This window comes from Necator americanus, chromosome X, assembly GCF_031761385.1.
Source record: "Necator americanus strain Aroian chromosome X, whole genome shotgun sequence".
NCBI classification, from domain to species: Eukaryota; Metazoa; Nematoda; class Chromadorea; order Rhabditida; family Ancylostomatidae; genus Necator; species Necator americanus.
In genome coordinates, this window is record NC_087376.1 from 4,560,865 (window position 1) to 4,572,131 (window position 11,267).

At 38.1% G+C, this 11,267-nt stretch overlaps 1 protein-coding gene across 1 annotated transcript; it reads left to right on the top strand.

Moving 5' to 3' along the window:
* Positions 1-451: 451 nt before the first annotated feature.
* RB195_021473 (uncharacterized protein) lies at positions 452-10,983 on the top strand (the record flags this gene model as incomplete). Its single annotated transcript, XM_064208225.1, has 40 exons — positions 452-609; positions 665-768; positions 1,518-1,593; positions 1,647-1,708; positions 1,764-1,840; positions 2,091-2,188; positions 2,279-2,402; positions 2,497-2,615; positions 2,677-2,804; positions 3,244-3,348; positions 3,409-3,593; positions 3,750-3,884; positions 3,940-4,060; positions 4,118-4,212; positions 4,274-4,349; positions 4,438-4,573; positions 4,773-4,874; positions 4,937-5,111; positions 5,446-5,576; positions 5,940-6,041; positions 6,099-6,165; positions 6,230-6,316; positions 6,389-6,453; positions 6,509-6,629; positions 7,163-7,253; positions 7,315-7,457; positions 7,528-7,637; positions 8,137-8,197; positions 8,350-8,436; positions 8,498-8,738; positions 8,818-9,001; positions 9,085-9,240; positions 9,299-9,377; positions 9,467-9,601; positions 9,780-9,874; positions 10,055-10,135; positions 10,201-10,291; positions 10,364-10,477; positions 10,719-10,841; positions 10,909-10,983. The coding sequence occupies 40 exons, from the start codon at positions 452-454 to the stop codon at positions 10,981-10,983; spliced, it is 4,515 nt and encodes a 1,504-aa protein (XP_064064106.1).
* Positions 10,984-11,267: the final 284 nt, after the last annotated feature.

Sequence of the window (11,267 nt, forward strand, 5' to 3'; positions counted from 1 at the left end):
AAAAAAGAATAAGAAAATCAAGCTAAAAAAAAAGGAAAAACGGGAGAATCGCGAGGATTTTTCGATGAAATTTGGGACTTACTCTTAGCATGCTCCAGTCCGGATCCACTACGGTGCGGTCGCGGCGAAAGGATCGTTTCAAAGCGCGAAATTATTTTGACTAGCTTTTGCGTACGACTTCATTTTTTCCGATTTTTGATCTATTTTCTCATTGTCATTTCATTCTTATTTGTGATGTTCTCTTAATTTTCGCCACAATTTTCTGTTTCCGTTATCCGCCTTTAACTTTATTGCCTAAGGCTCTCTTTTCCAGCTCTTACTACCTCTTCCTTTGAGAACTGACGTTATGTGATGTTATAACAGTTGTTTTCGTTCGTTACCGGTTATTTATGTCGTTTATCCATGTTCTTTCTATTTATGACACTGTTTTTCCGGGTAATAACCGATTATCATGGGGAATTCGTCAGAAGACAGTGGTCCTGAAGCTCCTGATCAAGGAAATCAAGTAAATGAGGACAACAATGGTTCTGACGGAGAAGAAGAGGGGGAGGTTGAAAATCGAGTTGAAGATGAAGAATCAATTGATCATATTGGAGTTGACGATAAAAGGTCTGTGACATTTTTTTTTCGTATCAATTGATCGTACGTTCATAGTTCATTTCAGGTTCGCGATTCCTTGTAGCGATGAATTCCTCATGTATGAGAATGTGTTCAAATTCGTTGTCAAACATAATACTACATTACCGGAAGCAAGAGTTGCACTTAGAGGTAGGTACGAGAACATTTTCATTGGGCGAGGTGGAGTACCCAAACGTTTTCGGGAAAGGGTAGATGGTGGGGGAGGAGGGGAAGGGGGCACTCAACCCTCTCTTATTTCTGGAACTGAATAACTAAGTTAGTCGGGGATCTAAATTCTAAGCGTTAGTCCTAGAATATTTATGATATGTAGGGAAAGGTACTAAGAGAAAAAAGAAGATAGAGTTTTCAAGGCTAAGAGCGCGATTGAATGGTTCCCAGCTACACTTTACCTCATTTCCCTCTGCGATATTTTGTTAGAAACAGAGCTAAGAGATTTGAAACATGCCGAGATTCAAAGGCAGTCGGACATGGCCAATATTCAGAGAGAAGAAGAGATTTTTGATGTTATCTTCTTTCCACTAGTTGGTACAATTCGGATGGACAGCAAATGTTACATTGAAAACGCAAATCAGTGCTTGTGAATTGAGGTATTAGGGGCATCAGAAACATCCTAGGTATAAGTTCACACAACGAGACAACTCTTTACGCTCATAGATTTAACGGCAGGAAACCTCGTAATGTGTATTTCATCACTAGCGAAAGTACAGGAGGTTGTTTTATGTAATAAGTCCACCAATAATCCCCGAGATATCCTTTTGCGGTAGAGAGACGTAGAGTTTTGAATGAGGAGCTTCCCTTTCAAGTAAACATGTCCCAGAAACTCCCTTTTTTTGTCAAATTTTATATGAATCTGGGAACATAAACTCGAATTTTTTCAGGATACTCAAAATTTGTTGATGATGACGAATACTTTGAGATTCACACATTTTTCGACGACTTCTATCATATCTCGAGGTATTTTTCGAGAATAAACTTTCTTCTTGTACTTTTGAAACTGTTCAGTTTAGAAGTGATGGAAAGATTAAAAAATGGGATATGTGGCTGCAGTTGATAGAAGTTTTGCTTAAAGGTTAGTTGTTTCTCCATAATCAAAGTCGATCGACCTCATTTTGTTTTCCTTACAGCCTTCAATTCATTCAAGCCTGACCTTGTTAACACGGTTTGCCATGTGGCCAGTGTAGGAGATATTTTGCCCGAGAATGTATGTTTTAATTTCTTATTGCTTCGTGAGATTCATGGAATTTATGGATTCAAAGCGTCAATCGGCTTCTTTAATTTTTTTTGGAGCAGTTATTCAAAAAAAAAAACTTTTTCATACTAAGATCTATTGGAGATTTTGTTGTTAGATTAGAAACGTTTTACTTCTTTCGAAGAAATGTTATTGTTACGAAAATTGTTTACGAAGATCTTTTGCTGTATTTTTTAAAATAAACGTCTAATTCTCGTCCTAGATGAAAGATACATGTGCTGATCGAATCGAAATCATGGAAATGCTTGTCTATTTGATTAAAAACCTTGTCCTTCGTCTTGAAGATATTGCTATAAAAAGGTAGTTTATGGTTTGTTTGATGCACATTTTTTTCTCTTTAGTCGAAATTTGCTTTATGTGGTGTCTTTTCAATATTTTTCCGATTTTGAGGGCATACAAAGAAACTGGTATAGAGTTACTCGATGAAGACGAGTCAGGACCAGATGAGGATGTCGTTATGGATGAAAATATGTCAAACGAAGGATTTGAGACATGGGAGAATGTAAGAAAACAGGTAACTTTTGATTTTTTTTTTCACCTCAACAAATATGACTGGACAGGGGAGTCTTAGGATTTCTAGTAGAATTTCCTTCCTTGTTTAATTCAAGGTGATTGAAATGATCGACTTTATTTGTTGCTTGAACATATCACGTGGTAATGGTGAAGTTATCGAGAATGCTATACAATTTCTTTCACGTCCACCAAGGTTGAACACGGAGCTACTGAGGTGAAATTATTCGTGGATTTTTGAAATTTACGTTCCACTGTGATCAGTGTCATTTTTTCAGATGCTTCTCTACAATTATTCTCAAATTTGCATCGCATCCTCGATTTTCGAAGAAAACTGCAAAGGACGATCTTGCAAAGTTGGTCACTCATTTGCGTCCACTTTGTGTTGGCTTCGATTTCGCGAACTGTAAGTACATTTTAGATCTACGATTTCTTTTCAAACTATAACTTCTCGCAAAGTTATTTGGAATACTGCATAGTGTCCACATTCCACAGCTGCATCTCTAATTTAGATATCTTTCAAGGCTTTATTTCCAAGCCTGGCTGCAAATTCATTTTTCAGCTGTTTCCTTTCCAGCTCTTTCTTTTCGTTCTTTTTGTGAATGATTGAACATTTTCAAGTTCAATTCAAGTCTTTCCGGAATCACGGTGTTTCTCTGCTGTTTTTATGTTCTACACTTTGTGACAAATTCTGAGTTGTCCAGAAATTCTGCGCAGTCTTCTAGTACCTGCGACAGTGACAATGGCATTGTATTATATATTGTTGTTCCATCATACTTGTTTACGCATTTATTCAATTTCTTAGCGGTTTCTAATGCGAAAAATATTGCATGCGATTTTTTAAGCTCTCGCCGAGGAGATAGTTGATGCAACTATGAAGTACAACTACTTGAAAGATGCTCGATCGGACTATCCTTTTGTCGATCTCGTTGAGAAAATTTCTGAGCCAGGTTTGAATTTTCGTAGTTTCTCATTTCCCCTTCAAATTTTTTATTTCCATTTTTTTTTAGGTAGAATGCACGAACAAATGTTATCCGTCATGTTATTACGTTTGTGGAGACTTCTTCCACGCGAGTCTTCTGCAACATCCTCGCTTGCCAGACCTTATGTTCTCCTAGTCCAGAAGCTGTCTCAGCGTGCTCCTGAAGTGTTCTTGGATCATTGTACGCAAGCAGCTCACGCTCTAAACTTTGATGTGAGTTTTTCACACTTTATATCTTTTGAATAATCAAAGAAAAAAGCTCTTTTTTTTTCTAAGGAACATATCTTGAGCGTGTATCACTGAAGGATCCTAGAAGCTACCTTGTGTGCTTAAGCTAAGCGTAATTTAGTAGAATGCTTTTTTTTGTAGCCACCAGCTTTACGTACCGCCATATTGGAAGCTTTTTGTCACAATATATGCAATAACGAAGTTTTGGCTCCTAGCCATGTGCGTCCTGGTTCGAGTATTTACACTAGTTATACGATCATGACCGACTGTCTCCGGGTAAGTTGTGTTGCCTGGCATGGGACCTCTATTCATTTTATTGGCTTTCTTCTAGGACTTTCTGGAAGACACAAACCCTCAAGTTCGTTTAAATGTGTTGAACTTTTGGGTTCACATCGCGAATGCACGCCGAGTTCCATTCGATTCACTGAAGAAGGGACTATTCAATTCAATAAGTGTGTTTAATCCTTTGAAATCAAATCAATTCTAGGATTTATCGCATTTTTCTTTAGCTGAACGATTGAAGACTGAGAAATCTGCTGCAGCACGTAAGCTGGCCATGCAGTTCCTCGTTCTCTACCTCCTTCTTGGTCCTTATGGGAAGGAAGTAGGTTTTTACTATTTGAGAACTTTCACCACACTTTGTTTTCAATTAACTTGAGTTTTAGTTGAGCTTTGATTCATTGAGCGAAGCCTGTTCAAATCTAGCTAACTTCATAAAACGTATTGAAGTGATTGATCCTGGTGGGTTTTTCCTAACTCTTCTCCAACAGGTTGTTTTCTATTTTGGTTTTCTATTTATTTTCTGATTTCGATAAATCTTTTCCTCTAGAACGTCCTGGAGTAACAGTAATCATGGAGCGATTCAACACATTTGTGAATCGCATGAGACAAACATTGAAGAGAGTCATTGAAACTAAAAAATATGAAGAAAATAGTGATGACCTCGTCGACGCGCCGCTGGAAAAGTAAGATGTTCTTGAATCACATCTTCTATGGGACCTTATTTTCTTGATGCATACAAAATCATGATTTATCGGTATTATTATTCCCATAGCTTCCCGTCTTACGCTGTTTCCTATTTTTCCCCCCTCTGTTTATTTAGCTATGTGAAAGACGAAGTCTCAAGTACGCCAAGTGCCTGGAATTAATCCATTTTTTTTTCAGGGTTATAGTGGCTTTGGTCAGTATGATAGAATTACGTATGGACGACGTAATGTGTGCATTAGCGAAAATGTGCTTCCTTCGCAAGTTCAAAAATATTAATCCGTATGTGTTACGGTTCTATTCCTTCTCTTTCATTTTTTTGTCCTTCTCTATTCTCTCTTTAGAAATCTTCCTACAAGACAGCTCGTTGAGGAGCTTATAAATGAACTCCGTCGTTATTATATTACCATGAATATGGGCTATATTGGAGACTCATTCGGACAGGATCATCTAGAGGAAATGGGAGCGGCATATGAGGAGAATATGGATCGTGCCGAGCGTGCAGTTAATGTTGTACAGGTATCTATAAATTATTTATCTTTCCTTTGACTTGCTTTATTGCGAACGAAACGTTTTCAATTGTTTATGATAGTATGACATTTTGTGACATCTCATGATGCCAGTTTTTCGCCTTTGAGCATCATATTCTTGGATTTTGTAATCTCATCCAGTACGTGTAGGTCAGTAAAAAGCTCCCTTTCGATCTCAGTTTTTTTTTGCACACTTTTTCCTTAGTAATTCCTCAGAAAAACTAAGAAAATAAACTTCAGAATAAAGTCCCGAAATCCTAATTTGAGATATTCCGTAGGTCTCGAATTGAATTTTTCATATTCACATTATTTTCCTACTTTAGGAAAAGATGCTTTTTGCCGAGCAAATGACGTTATTGTTTCCACATATATACGAAGCTTTGGAACAAAGTGGTTTTACAGATATTAATTACGCAGTGACTTTCTTCGCCACTTGCTATAGATTTAAAATCAGGTAAGTAGTTCTGATTAGAATGAGACCATAGGTGCGACAGGGAGGTGCCGGACCTCCTCAGGTGAAAGGGGTCTAGCTCATGGGGTGCAGCGCAAGTAATGAGGGTCTCTTCGTCGACCGTCCAAAAGTGAAAAGGTCCCATCGAAAACCGCCCAAAAGTGAACGGATCCTTTCTCCAACTGTGCAAAAGTGAAGAGGTCCCTTTCACCAACCGTTCAAAAGTGGAGGGGCCCGTTCTAAATCCGTCCAAAAGTGAAGGGATCCTTTATCTAACTGTCTAAAAGAGAAGGATGTTTGAGCACCGGCTCTAACTATCGCATCATTGAATGAAACTGGATTCACTCTAGTTCATTTTCGATTTAGAAAAGCGGCATCAGCTCTGTACCGTATGTACATGGCGGGAAATAAAAATCTATCTACTGAAGTTCTCAATACTGTTAGGATGTTGTTCCTTAAAAGGAATATGTATGTTTTCTTGTTCAAATGTTCATCCCTACGCTCTTATTTCACCATTTGTTTTAGCAGAGGAGATGTTGATATTGTGGAGACTGCAAATTGTTTGATGGAAAGACTAAATGATAAAGAAGAGGTATGATATTTCCTCCCTTGTTTATTTCTTAAGAAATTTGAGAAAAAGAACTCATTACGTTAAGGGTGATCGTGTTGCTATCCAGGACCTACTCTACTATGCCTTTTCCAATACTCCGTTCCCTGGAGGGCTTGTTTCTCACTTGATCAATGTTCGTACAGTCTTCTTTCGGATATTCCTTTGAATCTTCTAATATGTTCTAATATATTCATATTCATTTCAGATAATAATTAAAGTTCCACCTCCTTACAAATGTCCAGCCTTCACTGCTCTTGCGTTACTGACAAGGTCTCGTAGAAGTTGAAATCTGAAGAGTCAGAATTTTGAACACGGTCTCTTTCAGGGTTGATCCGTATGGAATGCGTAAATACCTTCGTGTGTTCCATAAATGTGTGAAGTCTGAAGATGTTCGTGAAGCTTGCGATGCGTTAAAAGTAATAACAAACCTGATTCCATTACAAGAGGTATTTTTCTTTCTTAAGAAGTGGTTAAGTTTAATCCATTTCCTTCTCGTTTTTGTTTGATTATCAAGTCTACACGAATCTGGGGCGGTACAAATTTCAGGTGGAGTATCCGTATGCGGCGTCGTAGATTATGAAGACCGGGGTAGTTCCGCTCATCTCTCCCCCAATCACTGCAAGCAGCCGACCCCTGAATGATGTTTTGTTCGATGCCTTCTATTGCAACGCGCCACCCTTGCACGCGTAACGCTCCTTACTGCCTATCGGGGAAGTCCAGATTGATTTTCGACGAATCGCAGGGCGGAGGCGGCGCAAGGGCTGGAGCGTTGCAATAGATGGCGTCGTACAAATCAGCATTCTGGAAGCGGCTGTTTACAGCGATGCATTGAGAGATGGGCGGAACTACCCCTGTCTCCATAATCTACGACCCGTATATGGATATTCCACCCGAAATCCGCACCACAGATTCGTGGTATGCTGCCTTAAAGTGTCTATCATATCCTGTGAAATTTTACGCAGTTTTCCCCTTTAACCAGGATGATCCTGCTAAAGAAGAAGAAAATTATCGTTTTCGGTTGCGAGCTACCGACTCTATTTTTCATGATATCGAAAGTCTGTTCCTACGCGGTAATTTTCATTCATTCAATCTTATTTCTTATTTCATTTGGTATTTTTCGCTTCGATTTAGGATTTTTGGCTGACGATAAGAAACATTTGGATGATGGAAGCCTCGTATCCGATTACTGGTACACATGTGCACGTACTTGTATTAGAGCGATTTTCGCTATTGCTTCAGACGTGGACTATTTAATCTCAAGGATTCTTGGGAAGGTGTGTGGGTGTATAATTTTTTTTTCAATTCTTATGTGTGACTATAATTTATATGAAGAAATTACGATAGGTTTTGTGGCACGCCAAACGAGCTGCTGATGTATATATTGCGTTTACAAGATCGCAGGAGAATAGACCCATTCCAGAAGGAGTCATTGTAGATTTGATTAAAAAAGAAAAGTATGTGTTCTTATTAGGTAAATTTGATATAGAACGAGCATATTTTGCTTAAATATATATGTAATGTGTAGAAATCTACACGTGAAATTAAGTTGTGGAGTTTTTATGACACGGCAGTGTCGTATTCCACAAAAGCTACATAAAATCGGGTCAAAACGACGGAAGCATGGTACAGTAGTGAAAGCGGTTAGGATCGAGGTGGGATCATCGCGATTTCCAGCAATGAACGGTGGTAGCAGGAGTCCACACTCGATCCTAACCGCTCGCTCGTCCGCACCGCTTCGAGTGCAACTGCACCATGCTTCATGTTGCTTTGACTCTATATGTATTGATTTGATGTGTGTACGATAATGATGGGGATTACAAATGTGAAACATTCCATATTCACAATTCGTCTTTTCCATTTTTGTGGTACTTGGTTTCCTGTTCTTTGTCATTTTCCCGTTATACTGCTTCTTTTACTATTTTTGTTAATATTAGTTTAATTTCTTTGTTCCAGCGAACGCTTATGTGTTGCTTGGCAGAGGACAACAGAACGCGCTCTTATGGTGGTTGGTGAGGTTAGTAATGTCTCTTTTCGGCATTTTTCTTCTCGAATTTACTACTACAAAGATATCCTTTCGCTTTTGCGTGATTTCCTGTTACTTCTAGCGACTTTAATCTCAGAGGAATTCCAGAAATCGCATCTGATGTACGCAACTAATATTTCTAGGTTATTGAGGGTACTCTGTTCTATGTTGACAACAACTTTCCAAAATTATTGAAACGTGCAATGGAACTTGATGACAATGCTGAAGAAGTTAGTTCATCTTGTACTGTTTTCATGTATCAATTTATGTCTTATTGATCTCTTCATCAAGGAATTACCGGATGTTCCCGAACCATATGCGGATTACAATAAAGAACACACTGATATCGAGATGGATTTTGCTTATCGAGAAGGAATCTTTGCTAGAACAATTACACCCGCAAAACCGAAAACTGCTGACTCGTCGAAATCTGAAAAATCTGAAGTTGAATCGGAGCGGTCGGAACCGTCAGTGAATACAGGAAATGCGAATGAACCGACCGAAGACGAAGTAGAAGAAGACGAGTCAAATCGTAAGTTTTGTTTTATGTTTCAAGATCTTGGTCAGAGTTGCGGCTAAACTCAACATGTTCGAACTTTTCTTCCTTGCAGGACCTTCCACCGACGAATTAATCCGAACGCGCACTTTGGAGTTGTTAGAAAGTCGTCTGTTACGTAAGGATGGTGTTATGGGACAATGTCTAACTATGGTTGTATTTTTCGTTCGAACCCCTAATGTTCCTAAAGCAATCGCTGATGCTGCTTTAAGAGCATTCAGCAAGTTTTTGCTGATAAGGTTTGTTTTTGTTTATTGCTTTTTTTTTTCGTCGTTGTTGTTGTTGCAGAATTTCTGTTTACTAACTCATCCTTTGATTCCAGTCCTCAGGTCACAGAAAGAGCTAGCTCGCTTTTCCTTACATACACATGTTGCCATCCGGATCCTGATATGAGAGAATACCTTCTGGTTTCTGCTGTTGATGTTATGCAGCGTTTCCCATCAATGCTAGATCGTCATGCTTTGTTCTTATTTGACATGTACGAGATTTTCTTATTTTTGTGACAAGAAAAAAAGGTAGTTTTTTTCGTATTTTAGGCCTATCGATAAGGACGTGAATGTTAAAATTACTGCTTTACTGTACTTGACACGAATGCTTACACGTGATATACTAAAAGTAAGTTGAGAGGACATGTAGAAGCATTCTAAACATTCTTATTACAGTACCCTCAACGCCTAATATAAACAAAGATTCATTATTTCCAGCCAAGAGGTACACTTTCGAACGTTGCTCTTTGTATGCTGAAGAAGAGACCATCAAATGATCAATCATGTCCAGTATCCGGATCTCGTGAAGTAATTGCTCTTGCTAGGAAACTTTTCTATGAAATTTCCCTTAAGGTTAGCATTTTATTGCTCGTATTTCTGAGAAGGAAAGTGTAACGAATGAGAACCTGTTTTTTTTTTCTATACAAATAGATAGTACCTTTTGGAGAAGTGATAACTGCGTCCAGAAACGTTCTGGGTATTAACCATGGTCTGTCTTTATAAGACATTTCTTTTAAAATCAAAATTTCAGGGTAACCTCCTGGTTAATGTCATGCCCGATTTAATTTGTCGCGTATGCCGCTGGGAGAAAGAAGTTCCTCTGAATAATTTCAAAGAAATTGTCGAGTACGTTTTAGAATTATAACTTCTGTTGTACGAAATTTCCAATTTGATCTTCCCTGGAACGTATTTAACCCTTCCTTTCCCTTAAATTGAAAATGGGTTTCTTTCGCTCACAATTCTTGATCTTATCTGTCAGCTCCATTATTTTTCTTTTACGGATATCACTTATTCATTAATATTTAGGATATTGCTCCCATTAATTGCGGATAAACCTCTGGACACGATCGTAGAGAAAATGTGTCAAAGATTTGAATTCTGTAGCAGGTACAGTGTCATCTTTCTTGTCATAGGTTCTCTTTCTTTTTGGAAATAACTAATTTTAACTTTAGCCGAGAAGCTACAGCTCATAATCAACATATCGCACATTATTTCTCATACTTCATCTCACAAATTCCTCTTTCTGATACTTCATTTTACAAGGTAGTTTTTTCTTCGGACATTTTCAATGGATGGTTTTTCTTCCTGAAAAGAAACAAACAAACAAATGTTTAGATGCGCGATTCATTGCCGTATTTTGCAACTTTCCTGGAAGATGGCATTGTTTATCATGACATGATTGCTCCAGTAAATCATCTGATTACATCCACTCAGTCCGTCGATGTTAAGGTACGTTTGACTGGAATTTCACTGTTTTCTTTCGTTAAGCTTATTGTTGTTGAAGCGATTTCCCTTCCAAAAAATGTTTCTTTGTCAGCCAGGCTTCCAGGATTTAACGACAAAGCATTTTTGGGATATTTGTTCTTGAAATGCTTCTTTCTTAATTCTTCCGCTGCTTTTTCCTAATCGACTTCAATTCGTTTGTTCCCATGTCTTTTTTCTGCAAATTATTGAAAATGGCTTTTTTCAGCATGATGCTGAAGAATTTTTGCGTAAAGTAGAATTTTTACACGTCAAATCAACACTTACTGATGAGGAGAGAGACAGAATGAGTAAAGCAGTTGGACCTATCAATCTTGATGTTCCTGTAAAAGTAAGTGATTTGCATTTTTCATTTCTATATTCGTACTACACAACTACAAATTATTTTACCAATTTAGCTCGACAAGGACGGTAATCCTATCATATTCTCATTCGCTGACTGCGATGAGCCGGTTGAATACGATGATAATTGAAATTAATGTCTATTTTACAAGTACTGTGAGGAAGCGATTTTTTTTTTGTTCACGGGTTCTATATGTACTGGTTTGCATTTTTGTGTTCCCTTATTAAATACCACGATCTTTCACCATTATTCTGTCATCCTCCATTTTAATTCTGTGCAGGAGTACGAGAGTTATACGTCAGATTCTGAGGCAGTATTTCCTAATACGATATGATATTGTGCTTTCGATAGTCGATGAGTGAGACACGTTTTGAGTTGAATTTGCACTGTTGGTTCTTCTTCAAACAAATGATC